Genomic DNA, 18,891 nt, shown 5'->3' on the forward strand with positions numbered 1-18,891 from the left:
TATGAAGAGACTTTAATGCAAATGAAATTACTGTGTTCATTTCTTATCTTCCTGTGTAAAAAAATCAGCCAGTCACACTCAGAGCATTTAGAACGTTAGTAAGGTGCTTAGTAAGTATGGCTGACTGAATGAATGCACTGTCTACTCCCATGACACGGCCCTTGCTCATGTCATTCCATCCACCAAGGAGTCTGATTGGGCATCTTCAGTGCATGTTACTTGGGAAGCTTGTTAAAAATTCAATCCTCAGACCCACCCCCTACATTTTGACTCAGTAAATCTGAGGGAGCCCAAGAATCTTTAACTATTCAGCTTTGAGAAACAATGATCTATACTTAACCAATCCCTTACTTGGCAGTGAATATTTAGCCTCTACCTTCCTCATGACACCATTACCGATCACCTCGAGAAGGACCTTTGATTATGTGCACCCTTGTGGCATATAATACAGTTTTCTATTTGTTTGGGTCCTGTCTCATGTCCCTACCCAGATGACTGTGTTTGTGCTCTCCTACACAGAGATTGTCCTAGGGGGGCTACTTGTAGGGAAGAGGTATCTTCAAGGGAAATAGGAATATTTAAGGACCACCTGCCTTGTGCGTGCAGTAACACACCACACTCACTTTTCCTTGATGTTTTAGAGTGTGCACTTCAAATAAAAGGAAGTGAACACCTATGAGGGCTTCTGGATACTTGTTGAAATAATTTTAATTTAACGAATCTTAAGCTTAAGAATCTTAAGCTTTCACAGATGAAGAAATTAGGGCTATTAAGGGGACACCCCTCAGGGAGACTTTACATTCAAACTTTAAGAGAAAAACATAGTTGCATTCCTAGTGTCTGCATGCAGCAAAGGATTTCTTTCTTAACTCTGAAAGAATGAGAGAGCCTGACGCATTTCTCAGCACCAAACACCTAATTAGTAGTCAATAAGTGTGTTGACAGCTGAGAATAAGATGGTAAACTGAAATAAAACACTTCATAATTGACAAAATAGTTTCATCATCAGTGCATGATAGCATTAAATCAATGATTTATAAGTACTAGTTTTAATTAATACTGTGATAAAAATTTTTAAATTAGAAATAGGTAAAGTGCTTTACAGTATAATCAACCCTCCCCTCCCCCATGGGAAGTAGCATTAACTACTTAAATTTAAAGTGAAACAAAAACTATTCTTTATAATCTCTTAAACTGGTAGAAAAACACGCCAACTAAAGGCTAAGAAAATACATGAATTATTTACTGACTTATAATGCTTAAATTACTGAATTCTCTAGCCACGTTACAACTTGTGATTAATGCAGAGTCTGAGCTTGACTTCAAAGATGATATGTCCCTCACTAACTCTACAGCCTTGGGCAAGTTTCTGAGCTTTTCTATAGTCAGTCTGATCATCTGTAAAATGGGCATTATAATGAGTGACACAAATGTCCCATGGAGCCCACCAGTCCGTAGCACCTTCCAAAAGGAAAACCACTCTGCTCACAGCCCATGTGACAGCTCCCCTGGGGATGGACAGCACAAGCCTACAGAGAAGCTGCTACACAGGCAGGGATGCCCAGAGAGGCTGGTCGCAGCACTGCCTCACTCCCCAAGAACGGCCCACTTCCACTTCTCCTTCCGATTATCCACTGGTTGGTTAACTTGAGTGGTGCTCTGTCCACTGCAATGAACATATCCCAAATGGAAATGCTATCCCAGGTGCTTAATGTGGGAATTAAAGGAGACTATAAAGTTCCCATTACAACAGTTGGCGCAAAGCAGATAAAGTATCATTACCACATCATGTTAAGAAAAACAGATTCTATCACAAAGTTCCTATACTTGTACCTGCATTTGTCTCTGGAATCACATTTGCACTTGATACTGTTTAGAATTATTGTGGGCTAATGAGAGCTAACATTGAGCTGAATACAGAATTGATTAGCTTATGCCAAGGGGAAGCCAAATGATATCACTGCATAGACAGGGAACTAAAATTTCACCTTACTTTGCATGCAGTTAAGTGATGAGAAGAACACTTGTCATCTGCATTAGCAAGGCCTATAATCAGCCTCCAACACTCACTGGCTCAACTGGATTTTCATATGTGGGAAAAAATGTCCTGAACCCTATATCACACTATATGGAAACAAGTCAATTCTAGGTAGATTGTCGATCTAAATATGAAAGGCAAAGAAAATATTTTCATGACCTTAAGTCAGAAAAGTAATAGCCATAAATAATAAAAATTTAAATTAGTCTATATTAAGAAGTTCTGTTCATGAAAACATACTAAAGTTGAAAGACAACCCACAGAATGGGAAAGGCTATTCACAAAGGAATATATATATATTATATAACAGAAAAATGGCCTAAAGACTTTGAACATAACCTTATATAATAGAATGTCCAAATGGCCAATGAACACATGAAAAGGTGCTCAAATAAGTCATCAGAAAAATGCAAGTTAACACCCCTAAAATTGACTGAAATGATGCCACTATACAACAACCAAAATAGCTAAAAAAAATTTTAAAAAGATAGAAAATACCAGGTATCAGCAAGGGTGTAAAGGGAGAGGAACTCTTTACAAGACCACTTGACATATATCTTACAAGCTGAACATATGTGTATCCTATAACTCAGCAATTCCACTCCTACTTATATATGTAATTGAAATGTATTCATATTTTCACTAAAAGACGTGCACTGAGATGTGCATATCAGTATTCATAATAGCCCAAACTGCAAACTACCCAAATGTCTATCAGCTATAAGGTGGGAAAACTATTTTGATATATTCCCAAGTTGTAAAAATATACAGCAATGAGAAATGAATTTTCTGCAACTACTCACAATAATAGGAATAAATCTCACAAACATCATGTTGAACACAAGAAGCCAGATGAAAGAATTCATACTGTATGATTTCATTTTTATAAAGTATAAAAACAGCCGAAACCGGTTTGGCTCAGTGGATAGAGCGTCGGCCTGCGGACTCAAGGATCCCAGGTTTGATTCTGGTCAAGGGCATGTGACTTGGTTGCGGGCACATCCCCAGTAGGGAGTGTGCAGGAGGCAGCTGATCGATGTTTCTAACTCTCTATCCCTCTCCCTTCCTCTCTGTAAAAAATCAATAAAATATATTAAAAAAAAAAAGTATAAAAACAGTCAAAAGTCTTCAATGTTGTTTGAGCTCAGGATAGTGATTACAGGAGGTATGGAGGGGGGTGACCAGAACCAGACACAAGGGAAAGCTTCTGAGGTGCTGATAGTCTTCCTCTGGGTGTTCTTTTTCTTTTCTTTTTTTAAAAATATATTTTATTGATTTTTTACAGAGAGGAAGGCAGAGGAATAGAGAGGTAGAAACATCGATGAGAAACATCGATCAGCTGCCTCCCCTACGCTCCCCACTGGGGATGTGCCCGCAACCAAGGTACATGTTCTTGACCGGAATCGAACCTGGGACCCTTGAGTCCGCAGGCTGACGCTCTATCCATACATAAAAATGTTGAATTGAACCCCCTTGACTGGAATCGAACCTGGCACCCTTGAGTCCGCAGGCCTATCCTCTACCCATTGAGCCAAACCAGTTAGGGCGCCTCTGGATGTTCTTTACATGGAAGTGTGGTGCTGGTTTGAAAATCCATCAAGCTGTACCGTTTTCTGAGCACTCTACCATATGTGCAAACTCAGGAAGGGATTAATTGCAAAGAGGCAAGAGGGGTGATGGATACATTCATCATTTTAATTGCAGGATGGATTCACAGATATAAACATATACCAAAAGTCATAAAAGTACACATTTAAACTACGGGCACTTCATTGTACATCAATTATTTCTCAACAAAGCCATTCAGTGGTTCTCGACCTTCCTAATGCCGTGACCCTTTAATACAGTCCCTCATGTTGTGGTGACCCCCAACCATAAAATTATTTTCGTTGCTACTGCATAACTGTAATTTTGCTACTGTTATGAATCGTAATGTAAATATCTGATGTGCAGGATGTATTTTCATTGTTCGCGACCCACAGGTTGAGAACCGCTGCAAAACAACAACAAAAAACAACCCTCCACCACAGCACCATTTTTGTTACGAGTAGAGATGTAATTTCAACAAAACATCCTTCAGACTGTTGCTAACTTCAATCTTATTGGTGTGGGGTAAAATTTTAACAAATCCTTTCTGTTTGGAATTTGACCTATGTTCAAGTTTCTAGTTCTGTAACCCTGGAAATGTGGCAAAGTCGCTGTGTTACTTAGCGTGATAAAAATGACTTGTAAAACTGCGTCTAGACTTGAACTATAAATAAACTCTAAATGCCAAATGGAGACACCGTATCATGGGGCTTCCCTGAGTACAGTGACTTGTAATTAGCCATGTACCTTGTAGGGACCTCCGAAGGGATGTCTCTGAAATTGTTACAAGAAAGGGTGGATCCTGTGGGGAAGAAGGGCAATGAGACCTTTTCTTTCTTTAATTGAGATAATTAATGTCATAAAATTCACCATTTTAAAGTGGCTTTTGAATATTTATAAACTTGTACAACTATCACTAATTCTAGAACATTTCATCTACCAAAAAGGAAACCCCGTGTTCCCATTAGCAGCCATTCACCATGGCCAGGGAGGCTCTCCTACTACCTGCCTGAGCTGTCAATAATGGGAGGCTGTGTAGGCCAGGGGCTGCCACTATTGACATTATAGGCCAGATAATTCTTTGTTGTAGGGGCTGTCCTGTGTATTGTAAGAAACCTGATGCAGGCTGATATGTTAGTTATGCCTATGATCAATGCCTTCAGGCACGCTTTTTTTTGTAGCTCAGAATTTTTTTCCTATCCCCTCCCCCCCCCTTTTTTTTGCTAGCCTCGTAACCCCATTGTATGGATATCTAGTAACAACAAAGTGGTAGTAATAATTACAGAGATAACACAGACCACGGAAGTACAGTGAAATGGCATTATTTGGAGCTAAAAGACCTAGGTGTGAGTCCTGGCGCTGCTATTCCCTGGCTGAGGGATTACATAGTTCCCACGGTGAGCCCTGGTTTTCTCAGCTATGAAATGGGTGCCATATGGCAACCAACCTGTTTGTTACGTTAAGAGAGATCATCTACATGAAAGCGCTTTGTAACCTGAAAAGTGCTTTCCAAAAATTAATTAGTATTACACTTACCTCAGTCAATCTGCTTAAGTCGGGATGATCCTTGGGCAGGTCTACTGCGTCAACAACCGATGTCTTGATGCTTTTATTAATCCTTTCCACTTCGCTGAAAGCAAGAGACCGAGGAGGCGATGCATTCAAGGGCACACTTCCCAGAGGTGCAGAGACATTCAAAAGAAGACCATAGATGACTTGCCGGATGGGCAGAGATATTCTGTGGGCATTTGGTTGCTGCATGTTTTCCACTTGTGTGTGAAGAATGGTCCGTCTTAGCACCAAAGCATCGCTGATGAAAGGAGACAGCTGACCTTTGGCCAAAGCCACTAGGACCCATTCTGGCAAACCCAGGCTCACGGCCTCCGGACAGACGTAAGTGCCACACTGGAAGAAGTCCTGCAGCTTCACCTGGGACGGCTGGTATTCTTCCATGGCACAACAGAGAAGTTCCTTAACATCGTCTCGATCCTTTTGTGGGAGACATTTCAGAACATTATCTAGAGCTTCGGGGGGGTCAGCAAAACGAGACAACCAACTCAGAAGCCCCAGAACTCGGTGGTGTCTCCTCCCCTTAGCACTGGCAGCTCCCAGAGGAAGACGTACTTTACTTAAGAACGTGTCCATGATGGGCAGGTTAATGTGGTCGTTTCCGCATAGCACCGCAAAGAGAGGTAGGAGAGCTTTATTCATGTTGCTGAAGTAGTGGCAGAGTGCATCAAGAGAAAAGCATTTGGCGGGGATATAATGGCTCTGTGTGCCCTTGATAGTGTTCACGTTTCTCCACTGAAAGCTATTCAATGGGCAAAACCCAGTTTTCAGGTCAAAAATGCAAAAGTCACTATCCGACGATAACACAGGGCAATTCCAATGATTAGCCAGCGTCATAATGTCCCGGTCCGCTTCTGAAAAGCACTGGACAAAATGTACCCGCAGCTTGATCAAAACTTGTATGAACACTTCCCGGATGAGTAGGGGGCACACATACCCACACCCACCCACAGAGAGGGAATGGGCCGCCTGGATCTTCTCTCGAGCTCGAGCCTTCAAAGTTGTAAGCTTTTTATCTGAAATGTCACATCCTCCATCTAATACAACATATGGACATATATTACAAGAAAACAGTGATTCGAAGAATTGTTGTACAACATCTGCAAAAGCATCATAGTCCCCTCCATACCGGAGCTCCAAGTTTGAGTTGAAGCAGAGCCGGTGGAAGAGAGCATAGCCATCAATGATCATTTTTGTGTCTCGCAACTTCAAATCAGTGAAGAATGCATTACTATGATCTTCCACAAAACTCATTAGCCCTCGGATGCCCATGATGACTGTCTGAAGAACTTCCTGTTTAAGACAATAGAACACACTTTCAACTGATGCTGGTTACAGGGGACCGTGCCATTGTTTCCAGCACCAGCAAATCAACAACAAATGATACAGAGAACTCTTTAAATCCAACATATTCGGTGTCAGCATCTCAATTCTCATCTAGATCCTCAGGCGAGACCAACTAGCTGAGTGCTTTTTCATTCTTTTGTTTTGCTTTTCCCTTGCGTTCCAAGGCATAGAGTCCACAGTTTCGTGGTGTTTGATCTTTGGATACAAGTGCTTGTGATTCTAAGGAAAAAGCAATTAAAGTCCACTACTGCCACACTGTATAGAACTGTGGACTCTGATATTGAGATAGGAAATAGTTGTCATCTTACAACACAGAATATCTGTTTTGTGGGTTCAACGTAAAAAGTCCTAAGCCATAAAAATTATATACGTCTCAATCTCATAATCAATAAATCAGAAAGCTTTGGGATTCAGTTAATTAAAGTGTTTAGTGTCAATAATACGGGTCTCTTCTTGGAAAGCAGAGTCTGGAAATTTCTTTCAGGCATTGGCTCGAGGAATCTAACTGTCCAGCTTTACCCCGAGCAGGGGCTCTTCTCATCTTCGTCTTTGCATGTCTGGCCCAGTTACCAACAATATCCTTCAGTATCTGGCTAACTTAAGTCACAGAGTCAGTTTTCCCTTTGACGTTAGGCTCCAAAACGGCTCAGCACGGTACTGTTACAAAATCGTGAGAGTTATTGTCAAACATGGAAATTATTTTGCATTAATTTTTATTTTTAAAAATATTGCATTAAGCCTGGCCAGTGTTGCTCAGTGGTTGGAGCGTCGCCATGCACACCAAAGGGTCGGGGGTTCGATTCCAGGGCAAGGACACCTACCTGGGTTGCAGGTTGGATCCCTAGCCCTGGTCAGGGCGTGTCCGGGAGACACCTGTCTATGTGTCTTTCTGATATGGGTGTTTCTCTCTCCCAGTCCCTCCCTCTCTTCCACTTAAAAATCAATGGAAAAAAATATCCTCTCGGGTGGAGTAACAACAACAAAAATATTGTATTAAAATTTATCTTGATTACCGAGTTTGGGACATCCCCTTGCATTCTGCATCTGACTCGCTTCACCCGTGTACTACTTATTCCTTTAGAAGTCTGTCTTGTAAAGCTCATGCCAGCAGAGACCCCTGTCAAGTCACCCTAAGCTAATGACGGGACCGTGCACAGGTGTCCAACAAATGCGCGCCGGGCAGGAGAAGGCGCACAAGTGGTTTGATCGAAGTCCCCAAACAGGCCTTCCCACACCGCGCCACCCAGGTGCTCACGCCCCGCCAGCGGGACCACAGCAGGGCCCACCTGCTACGTTCCCCCCCCTCCCCTCACCGCTAGGACCAGCCCCGCATTAAACGCCCAAGGGCCAGGCAAGGACCCGCAGCTGAAGCCCCGCACCTGCGAGCGGGGACCGGAAGTCTCCGGGTGGATGTCACTGGGGAGCCCGGGTCCTTGGAGCCAGCAGCGCCGGACTGCTCAGGGGGCGCAGGCGCTGGACGCGGGATCCCTGAGGAAGGCCGGCCAGCAAAATACTTTTGTCATAGAGAGGAGTGAGTGTTAAGAATGATCTGCTCTGGTGTTGGCAGGTGGTGGGTATACATATCTTTAAGAATGATCCTGTCCTGTGGTCCCCGACTTCCCAGCATGCTCCGCGCCGTCTCCCTGGCAACGGCGCCAACACTCGCGGTCAGAGGTGGTCCTGGCGCTGGGGGTTTCCTGCGGGCCTGCCCACCGTAGGTCCCAGTTCCCGGCGGCACCCAGGGGATACCCAGGCGCTGCCGCTCCCCCGCCCGACCCGGAAAGGTATGCGAAGGGTGATGGTTTCAGGCTGCCCGGTCGGGGTCCGCATCTCTGGACTTCCACGCCTTCCACCTACCTCCTCACTTCCCCCGACTGCACACCTCCCGGATCTGCTCCAGTCTCCTGAGAATAAGTGTTAGTGCCCCCTTGATACATGCTAATCCCCTTGCGAAAACGTAAATTTAAGAAAAGTTGAGGCAGTTGTGTTAGTTTTACTCTAAGGTTAGGTGTACCTTTACAATTCGATTCCTCCTTTAGCAGAATCCGGTGTCCAATCTGCTTTCTCTCATTTATCATTACTGGGAAGAGAACAACTTGGCTTCAACTCGTGATAAACACTTCTTCTCTTGTCTTTTGTCCGCGGCCAGATCAGCTTCACTGCCAAGAGTCAGACTGCACCTTTCTCACAGTTCCCATCCAACTTTGTAAATTTTCTCTCCTCCCCCTAAACACTCCTACCCCCACAGCTGTTGTTCTGCTGGACACTTATTTGCCCTCACAAAGTTTATTGAACACCTACTATATGCCAGGCACCCAGGATACAAAGGTAAAGAAGGTGTGTTCCAGGCTCTCAAGTTCATCCACAACCATTTTTTTTTTAACCTCTCAACCCTCTTTTTTTTAAAATCTTTTTTGTTGAGATTATTACAGATGTCCCTCTTCCCCTCTGCCCTCCATTGCTCCCTTCCATGCAGTTACCGCCTCAACCCAGGTCTTCACCACACTATTGTCTGTGTCCATAGGTAATGCACACATAAATATAAGATCTTTATTTAGTCTCTTCCCGCCTCTCCACCCCCACCCCCTTCCTTCTGAGAATCATCAGTCTGTTCCATTCCATGCCTCTGATTCTATTTTATTCACCAGTTATTCTGTTCATTAGATTTCTTATTCGTTTATTTTGATTTTTAGGTACAATTGTTGATAGGTATATACTGGTTTGGTGGTGATGAACTCCTTTAGCTTTTCCTTATCTGTGAACCTCTTGATCTGACCTTCAATTCTAAATGATAGCTTTGCTGGGTAGGGTAATCTTGGTTGTAAGTCCTTGCTATTCATCACTTTGAATATTTCTTGCCACTCCCTTCAGGCCTGCAAAGTTTCTGTTGAGAAATCAGCTGGCAGTCAATTGGGCATTCCCTTGTAGGTAACTAACTGAGTTTCTCTTGCTGCTTTTAAGATTCTCTCTGTCTTTTGCCCTTGGCATTTTAATTATGATGTGTCTTGGTGTGGTCCTCTTTGGGTTCCTCCTGTTTGGGACTCTGTACTTCCTGGACTTGTAAGTCTATTTATTTCTGCATCTGACTCGCTTCACCTGTGCACCAGTAGGGGAAGTTTTCTGTGATTATTTCTTCAAATAGGTTTTCAATATCTTGCTCTCTCTCTTCTTCTGGCATCCCCCATAATGCAAATGTTGGTACACATGAAGTTGTCCCAGAGGCTTCTTACATTGTCTTCATATTTTTGGATTCTTTTTTTTTTTCTCTTCTGGGTGTTTTTGCTTCCTCATATTTTCAAATCGTTGATTTGATTCTCAGAATCCTCTACTCTATTGTTGAATCCCTGTATATTATTATTTATTTCAGTCAGTGTATGATTAATTTCTGACTGGTCCTTTTCTATTTTTTTTGGAGGTTTCTAGAAGATTCTTGAGTAACTTTATAACCATGGTTTTGAACTCTGTATCCAGTAGTTTGCTTGCTTCCATTTCTTTCATTTGTGACATGTTTCTTTGTCTCCACATTTTGGCTGCTTCCCTCTGTTTGTTTCTATGTATTGGGTAGAGCTGCTATGTCTCCTGGAATTGGTAGAGTGGCCTTGTGTAGTAGGTGTCCTATAGGGCCCAGTGGCTCAGTCTCCCCAATCACCGGAGCTGGGAGCTCTAGGTGCACCCCTTTGTGCTGGGGTCCAACCCCAGCAGGTCCAGGGGTCCCCAAAGGTGTGGACGGAGTCGGCAAAGAAGGAATGACATGGATACAGCGTTCAGTTGATCAGCAGCCTAGCCAGGATCTCTAGCCAAGTTCTGGTTAGGATCTCCAGCCAAGTTCTGTGTCTAGGTCCTCTAGGCATGTTCTATCACTAGGTTCTCTAGTCAGGTTCTGTGTCTAGGTTCTCCAGCCAAGTTCTGTCGCCAGATTCTATAACCAGGTTCTCCAGCCAGGTTCTATGCAGGTTCTCCTGCCATGTTCTGTCTAGGTTCTCCAGCCAAGTTCTGTCGCCAGATTCTATAACCAGGTTCTCCAGCCAGGTTCTATGCAGGTTCTCCTGCCATGTTCTGTCTAGGTTCTCCAGCCAAGTTCTGTCGCCAGATTCTATAACCAGGTTCTCCAGCCAGGTTCTATGCAGGTTCTCCTGCCATGTTCTGTCTAGGTTCTCCAGCCAAGTTCTGTAGCCAGGTTCTGTCCAGGATCTTTTGCCATGTTCTTTTGCTAGGTTCTGTCTCTAGGTTCTGTGGCCAGTTTCTGTCCAGGATCTTTTGCCATGTTCCGTCTCTAGGTTCTTCTCTAGGTTCTGTTGTCTTGTTACTTCTGTACTTATACCAGTTGATTCCAATCCTATCAATCTCTATTCCAAAGGTTAGGGCGTTTCTTATCTCCATTCCAGAGAGTAAAGATTATGTAGCTTAAGCATGATTGTTTGTAGTTAAAGTGATTAATTACCCGCCTGGCACTTAGTTGAGGGGTTTTATTCCCTCCCTAACTTCAGGGGAAAATCCCTACCTGGGGAAACAACCTTTCTCGGAGAGGTGACCTTGGTTAAAACACATAGCACCAAGAAGGTTAGCAAACATATTAAGAATAGTATGCCCTATACACCAGGGCCCTTGAAACATATGCTGTGCAGATGTTTCTTTCCTGCAGCGACTGTGTCAAGCAGCAAGGATGGACCAGCTTCTTGCAAGCTGCTGTGCAGGAGACACCCCTATGGAGCAGGACTTGGTGCAGTGGGGCTTTGGTGCTCTGAGTCTTCCCCTTGAGTGTGTTGCTTATGGATGTGTAGAGTTGTAATGTGGTGTGGTCTGACACTGACCACTGGGTACACTGGCTCTTGGGTCTCCAGGAGGTGCAAAGTCAGCCCCTGCCTGGGGCCACTCAGCAGGAGCTACAGAGAGGTCTGCAGATTCCTCCTTTTGTATCAGGTTTGGAAGTGCCCAGACGAGGCCCAGCTATGGAGCAAGGCAGGCTGGTGCTGGTGCTGGGCCTTTTATTAATACGTTTGTGGCTCTTTGACCCAGCTGCAGCTTGTCTGAGATTTTAGCCTGAGTGAGGGCCGACCATTCATATGCAAAAGCTGCTGCACACTGCTTCGATGGGGTTGTAAATTGGATGAGGCTGAGACTTAGGGAATCACCAGGGTGGAGCAAACAGAAATGGCTGCCAGTTAGCCCTGTGACCTGTCCCAGCACAGGGACAATGACCCCTGCGAGCACCTCTGTCCAGGAGAAAGCCACCCCCAAGTTCCTGCCCTGATGCCAGACAGTCCAGTTTCTCCTCGTATGTGTCTGTGTCCCCAAGAGCCTCGCCCTGGTGCTGGAGCTCAGGGAAGCCAGACCTTGTAAGTTCAGTTCGTGGTGCCGGCCTTTTAAGAGGAACAGCTGGGTCTCCAGCAGCCTGTGTCACTGAGCCCCCGTGAGCACTGATTTTTACAGCCCGTAGTTCTTACTGCCCATAGGGACTTCTCTTACTAGCTCTGGGACCCTAAGCTGGGGGCTGGTGTGAGGCTGGGATCCCTTACCCCTCCAGGCGGCGTTTGCAGAGGCATCTCCCTCCCGATTAAAAAACGTGTCCCACTTGGATGCCGGCCCAGCCCGTTCCGCGCCTCTGCACCTCCTACCAGTCTCAGTGTGCTTTCTTCTTTACTTCTTTAGTTGTAGGCTTCCATTCAGCCAGCTTTCCAGCGGTTCTGGATGATGGTGGTTCTGTATTTTAGTTGTAATTGTGATGTGGTTGTGGGAGGCGGCGAGTGCCGGCATTTACCTACCCTGCCATCTTCTTACCCACAGTCTTTTGAGGTGGGGGCCAGGGTACCTTGACAAGTGAACAGGTAGCTCTAGAATCGGGACCATGTGGTACATTCTCAAGCAACCAAGTAGCTCTGTGTTTGCATGGAGGACACTCATATGTAATGGATGGTGTCCTGGGAAGGGAGCAGCAGGGCCAAATCTGTGAGTTTGGGCCAGAGGGAACCTAGTCCCGAAGTACGCTGTGGCCTGAGCCAGACTGTTCAGACACTGCTGGGTTTAAAGGTGTTTGGTCCGGGCCCACAGGAGCCAGGCCAGGAGATGTGAGAGTTTGAGACATTCTATGACATTCTCTCACAGCGGGCTGAGACCTGTGTGTCTGTGCCAGCGCAGAGGGCGTGTTTATGTTCTTACATAGGGCCTGGGGCAGGGTTGCATCAGCCAGCTGGGGTAGCTGCCTGGACAACAGGACGCCCTTGGAAGATGGCAGGATGTCTGGTGGGTGCACAACTCGCCAGATACAGGGACACGCCCGGGTGGGTTGGGTGGTGTACCTTATCTTGCTCTGCAGGGGTAGGCCGTTGGCTTCAAGCTATGGGAAAAACTTATAACACTATCCTTCAGAAAACATGTCCAAACAGGGGAGGCCAGGGCGAGTACACCCCAACGGAATGCTCTTTTACAATTAGGAGCCGCTGGGAAAACGGACTTCTCAGAACCGTTCTGTCCATTGTAAACATGACGCTTCTATCTCATCTTTCTAGGAAGGAGAATTCTGAGTGGTCCTAAGGGTCCTTTTCAGTTGAAAAGCTATGCGTCTGTACATTATTTTAACGGCTTAATTTGACCAGAAAGCCTTTTATATCAGCAGAGGAAGCAAATAAAAGATGCTGCATTTGGAGGCCTACTCCCAGTTGTTTTTTTCAGCAGTAGATTTTATTTTACTAATACTTCCTGTGACCTTGATAATCACACTTAATTTTTTGTTCATTCAGGGATTTTGAGGTATCAGCCTCAGCTCTGAAGGTCCAACTTATGCTAATGTTGTTTTAGTACTGTCCTGAGTACATAGCCACCAAGGTGACTTGTTGCTGTCTATTTTTTGTCCCTCCCTCCCACCCTCCCTTCCTTCTTACCTTCTTTCCTTTCTTTCCCTCTTCCCCTTCCTCCTTGTAACACATTTATCTTCAGCTAATATTAACAATACAACTTTAGGTTTGAACTGCTTTTTAAAAACTTTTCATCCTCATCCAAGGATTTTTTTCCCCCCACTAATTTTTAGAGTGGAAGGTAGGTAGGGAGGGAAGGAGAGAAAGAGAAACATCATTGTGAGAGAGACACGTCGATTGGTTGCCGCCTGTGCCCTGCCCAGGGATCGAACCTGCAACCCAGGTACATACCCTTGACCGGAAATTGAACCTGAGACCCTCTAACCACTGAGCACACTGGCCATGGCTGAACTGCTTTTGTGACACTTCTTGTTTCCAATCCAAGGAGATTACTCTATAGATAGTGTGTGTAACTGAAACTTTAGCAACTGCATCAGAATTTGCTTAGGATGGGAAAAATTTCATTCTGAATCCTCATCGCTTTTCACATCTATTTTAAGAAATGCAAATTCCATGGTTTAAAGTCCACAGAAGTGAAAAAGTCTAAAGAAACCAGCACCATGCTCGTTTCTGGTTTAATCTTAACTCCATATTTTGTTCATCAAAATAGACATATGGTCGGAAAAAAGACTGACAAAAAGGCTGATGCAAATGTATAGATTTAAGGAAATGATAATGTTCTTATATTTGAGTGTCTTTAAAAAAGTAAGTGGGGAGTATATATCTTAAACAGATTGTTGATGGGAAAATACATAGACATTTCAGAACTTGGGGGAATTTGAGTGTAACTCAGCTTTGCCAAATGTGAATGTATGAGGGAAGGCTCTCTTCCTATAAAAGACGGTCTTCTATTGGACTCTTCGGTGTTCCCACCTTGTACCATTTTTCTTTCAAGTTGTTAAAGTTAACCAACATAGTGCCGTTCAATCCACTAGACAAGGTGCAGTTGTCGCTGTCAAAAAAACGTACGCTTTATGTTGGGAAGAGTTTAACATCCTTTAGACCTGATCCCTGGACTTTCCATCTTTAAGGCACTGACTGGCGCAACTTGGATGAATTGGACCATCTCCCAGGAGACTTGAACGTTAAGTTTCTATAAACAAAGAACCCAGTTCTCTCGCATTTGGAGCCATGCTGAAATTCCAAGAGGCGGCTAAACATGTGAGTGGATCCATAGCCGCTTCCACTTATCCAAAGACCTTGATTGCAAGAAGATACGTGCTTCAACGGAAACTTGGCAGTGGAAGCTTTGGAACTGTCTACCTGGTTTTAGACAAGAAAGCCAAGCGAGGAGAGGAATTGTAAGTAAAAATACTTTTTTTTTAATTGTCTAAAGTTTTACATATGTCTCCTTTTTCCCCAGTTGACTCCCTCCCCCCAGCCATTCCCACCCCGGGCAAGCCCCCACCGCCCCAGTGTCCGTGTCCATTGGTTATGCTAATATGCAGGCATACAAGTCCTTTGGTTAAAATACTTCCTGCACATCTTGACTTGGGTGCCCATATGTGCAACTTTTAGCTGATTAAAGCTACAGAGTACTCTTCACTTCGCTCTTTACATGAAAGAATTTAGTAAGAGATAGAGAAGCTCCTTGAATGGTGTCTTCAGATAAGATTTTTAAAAGGCATTTCAGCAGGTGAGTAAAGTACCCAAATGACTTAGAGAAGGGAAATGCGATAGATTATGTGAAAATAAGACTTTCCTGCAATCCAGACTCTCACTTACAAATTGCTTCAACTTAACTTGATCGGGACTTCTTGAATGATAGAATAAGAATTGTTTATAATGACTGAGTTTTAGAAATGTTATGAAATGTAAACAAATGGAAATTCACATTTGAGGTGACTAGGTGTGCTAAAGGAACTATGGCATTAATATTCTTTGCCTTTTTTCTATGGAGTTTTTCAAAAGTCCGTGGTTAGACAGCCCTCAAATGGGATATTTAAGCCAAACATGGGTTCCACCTAAAATCAGCTTATTTTGCCTTGGCCAGTGTAGCTTCGTTGGTTGAGCTTCGTCCCATGCACGGAGAGGTTGGCCAATAGATGTTTCTCCCTCTCGATCTCCCGTCCTCTCTCTAAAATAAATAAGATATAACGAAAATATAGATATCATATTGTCTTACATATAATTCTCACTCAATAACAGTTTGAGATTCATCTTATAAACAATACAAGTTAAGAAATAATTAAAGGAAGCCTAATAAAACATTATCTAATCATCACCCAATAACTTATAATTGGAACACTCTATTAAACAGAAGTTTTTCTTTTGCATTCCACTTTTTTTTTTTTTTTTTTTTAAATATATTTTATTGAGATTTTACAGAGAGGAAAGGAGAGAGAGATAGAGAGTTAGAAACATCGATGAGAGAGAAACATCGACCAGCTGCCTCCCGCACACTCCCCACCGGGGATGTGCCCGCAACCCAGGTGCATGCCCTTGACCGGAATCGAACCTGGGACCTTTCAGTCCGCAGGCTGACGCTCTATCCACTGAGCCAAACCGGTTTCGGCTTGCATTCCACTTTTAAGAGAAAAATCTGTCAAAGAAATCTGATGTCAAGCATGCAGTTTTGAGAACTTCTTCAAGGAAATTTCTAGAGATTATAAAAATTCTGTATTCTTTTGTAGCTCTATAACCGTTCAAAAGAAATTGCTCCTCAGAATGTTGACCATTTTAGCTGTATAACATAACATAACATAACATAACATAACAAGAGGGGGAGAGATAGAGAGAAACACTGATTGGTTACCTACCCCACACACTCCAACCAGGGCCAGGGATCGAGCCTGAAACCTAGGTACGTGTTCTTGACGGAAATCAAACCTGGAACCCTGCAGCCTGTGGGCCGATGCTCTATCCACTGAGCCAGACTAGCTTTTTTTTTTTTAGATTCTTTCCTAGAGTGTTGGTAGTTGAACCTTTAGTTTGTGAGCAAAGCACATAAATTATCACCACGCATTCTCGAGCAATTTAGTTGGGTAAGGTTTTAAATTCTGCTTTACGTATTAGGCCATAAACACAGGTTAATGTTAGATATGGATAGAAAAATTAATTCTTTTTTAATTTCTATAATTTTATGAATGCTGTTCCCTTGATAGGTCAGGGTAGATATGACACTCCTTTTGTTGTTCACGGACACACCCCTAACCTTTTGGGGTAATAAGGAAAAGGTATCATACCTTTACATACCACACTATCCCTTGGCATTACTTATTAAAGGAGTGACTTAGGTAGGCCATGAGTCTAAAATGCTCTGTAGGATACTTATTACTAGCCTTTGTGAAATACAGGTCCACATCTGCTCTTTTAGATTAATCAAAGAACTTGACAAAATAGAACGGTTGCACAGTGTTTCTAACTTTTCCATCAGTGCACTGCAATTTATCATTATGCCACTTGGGGGCACCATTCTACCACTGAGATGTTTCATATACTGTGAATTTGTGAATTTTAATTACAAGGTAATTACCACATTCCTTTACATTTTTACTGACTTTCTGTTTTAGCTATGGAATAAAAATAAAAAGGCTCTACAGCCATCCCACTTGATTAATTTATGTTTGAAGACAGTTTTCTTTTTGGCATAAATATCTGGCATTTCTGTTTTATCACTGTAGAGTAAAATTAAACTTAAAATTAGCAGACTGGGATAGAGCTTTTTCCTTTATTTTATTCTGCATCATGAAATTCATAAAACAATATTTCAGAATATTTTCTTTCATAATTATAGAAACTCTGGTATAATGTGTGTAGAATGTTAACTCATTCCTAAAGGTTGTTCTAATCCTAGCTCATAATTTTATGTTTTTATTAATCTGTCCAAAATTTATTTAAAATTTTTTTTTAAAAAATCAAACTAATGAAGAACCAAGCTCCAATCATTAAGAAGTAATGGGCATTCTGGGTCTTTCAACCAGAGCATACTGGGCCAGTTATGAATTATGGCCACATTTGCTGAGATTCTCAGTTGTAATTAGAAAAAAAAAAGGACTTCATCCATTTCAAGTTTATTTCTGACACATTGAGAAATGGAGAAATTGGTTTTCACATTGTAAGAAATGAACCAAAAAGCTTTCTTTCATGAGTACATTTTCACTATTTATAAAAAAGGACATTATTTCTTCTTAGAGAATTAATACATTGATTATAGTAGTCTGATGGTGTCAAACAACTAAAATGAGTAATAGAAGAAAAATGAGTAATAGTTCTTACTGAAATGCATGGATTTTATATTTGAAATAAGCTTTCAGAGACTCAGAATGTGGCAGTAATTTCTATTTCGTAGCCGACAGCCTTCAGCAAAGCTAGTGTTTGTGTATTGCACCTACTAACACCTATTCATGGATTTTCTGTGTGACTTATGTAATCATTTTAACATATCCTTACTTTGAGTTTTGATTTGTAAGCAGAACATCAGTAGATTTAGTGCATCCAACCTTGAGCCCCGTCTGTGTACACTTATTAAAGCTATTATTTCTATATTATGACCAGGAATTCTCTCCAGTGGGTATCTGTGAAGGGAAAATCGGGTGATTGAGTGGGCTGAGTTAACTTAATAAGATTCAGTGGTCTCTATGGTAGAGGGTTATGAAAGCAATTTGAGGAAACTAACGATTTCTTTCCATTTTGCTGTTTCAGATAAGTTTTTTTTTTCAGTCTTTCACTATAGTGATCGGGTCTCTGTTCCTTAAAATCTTCAGTCTTTTAGGAGGGATTGTAACAGGAAAGAATATTAAAATCTCCTGTAAAATAGCTTGTGTTGTCCTAACCGGTTTGGCTCAGTGGATAGAGCGTCGGCCTGCGGACTGAAGGGTCCCAGGTTTGATTCTGGTCAAGGGCATGTACCTTGGTTGTGGGCACATCCCTAGTAGGGAGTGTGCAGGAGGCAGCTGATCGATGTTTCTCTCTCATCGATGTTTCTAACTCTCTATCCCTCTCCCGTCCTCTCTGTAAAAAATCAATAAAGTATATTTTTAAAAAAGAAGTCACAAGAAAAAAATAAAATAAAATAGCTTGTGTTCTGCAAGATCTTGTGCCTAGGCTCCTCCTAGGTAAATCTGAAAAGGATAGATTTGAACTTGTTCTTCATTGTGGGCTGCCAGCTCCCTGTCTGGGATAAAGTCAACCTCTGAGATCCTGGCCATCTTACCACCTTGAAGGTTTGGGAGATGAAAGGGTAAAAGAAGAAACTGCAAAGGCGCACAGTGACTTTGACTTATCTGGATCGCGGTAATGACATTGATATTCTGGAGCAGTGGTCGGCAAACTGCGGCCCCGTGAGTGTGGCTTTTCCACAAAATACCACGTGCGGGCAGGCGCGCACATACAGTGCGATTGAAACTTCGTGGCCACACTGAAGGGGCCAAAGAGCCGCATGTGGCTCGCGAGCTGCGGTTTGCCGACCGCGGTTCTGGGGTAAATAATTTACATTTGCCTGAGGCTGCTTTGCTGCATGTATTAGCATAAAAGAAGCTATGGGCTTTTTATCTGGTT

The 18,891-nt window shown here is 43.0% G+C and overlaps 2 protein-coding genes across 2 annotated transcripts in view; one reads left to right on the top strand and one right to left on the bottom strand.

The window, feature by feature from the left end:
• Positions 1 to 8,041, bottom strand: part of ASTE1 (asteroid homolog 1 (Drosophila)) — an 11,011-nt gene extending 2,970 nt beyond the window's left edge. Inside the window, exons 1-2 of the mRNA XM_015568110.1 lie at positions 7,921 to 8,041; positions 5,162 to 7,198 (exon numbers count right to left, since the gene is read on the bottom strand). Of these exons, the coding sequence (XP_015423596.1) occupies positions 5,162 to 6,466 (1,305 nt within the window). The 5' untranslated portion in view covers positions 6,467 to 7,198; positions 7,921 to 8,041. The remainder of the gene's footprint in view (positions 1 to 5,161; positions 7,199 to 7,920) is intronic.
• A 156-nt stretch (positions 8,042 to 8,197) lies between these two features.
• The window catches only part of NEK11 (NIMA related kinase 11), a 170,142-nt gene continuing 159,448 nt past the window's right edge, over positions 8,198 to 18,891 (top strand). The window contains exons 1-2 of the mRNA XM_006770193.2: positions 8,198 to 8,325; positions 14,424 to 14,693. Of these exons, the coding sequence (XP_006770256.1) occupies positions 14,524 to 14,693 (170 nt within the window). The 5' untranslated portion in view covers positions 8,198 to 8,325; positions 14,424 to 14,523. The remainder of the gene's footprint in view (positions 8,326 to 14,423; positions 14,694 to 18,891) is intronic.

The sequence above is a fragment of the Myotis davidii genome, unplaced genomic scaffold (genome assembly GCF_000327345.1).
Source record: "Myotis davidii unplaced genomic scaffold, ASM32734v1 scaffold962, whole genome shotgun sequence".
In the NCBI taxonomy this organism is placed as follows: domain Eukaryota; kingdom Metazoa; phylum Chordata; class Mammalia; order Chiroptera; family Vespertilionidae; genus Myotis; species Myotis davidii.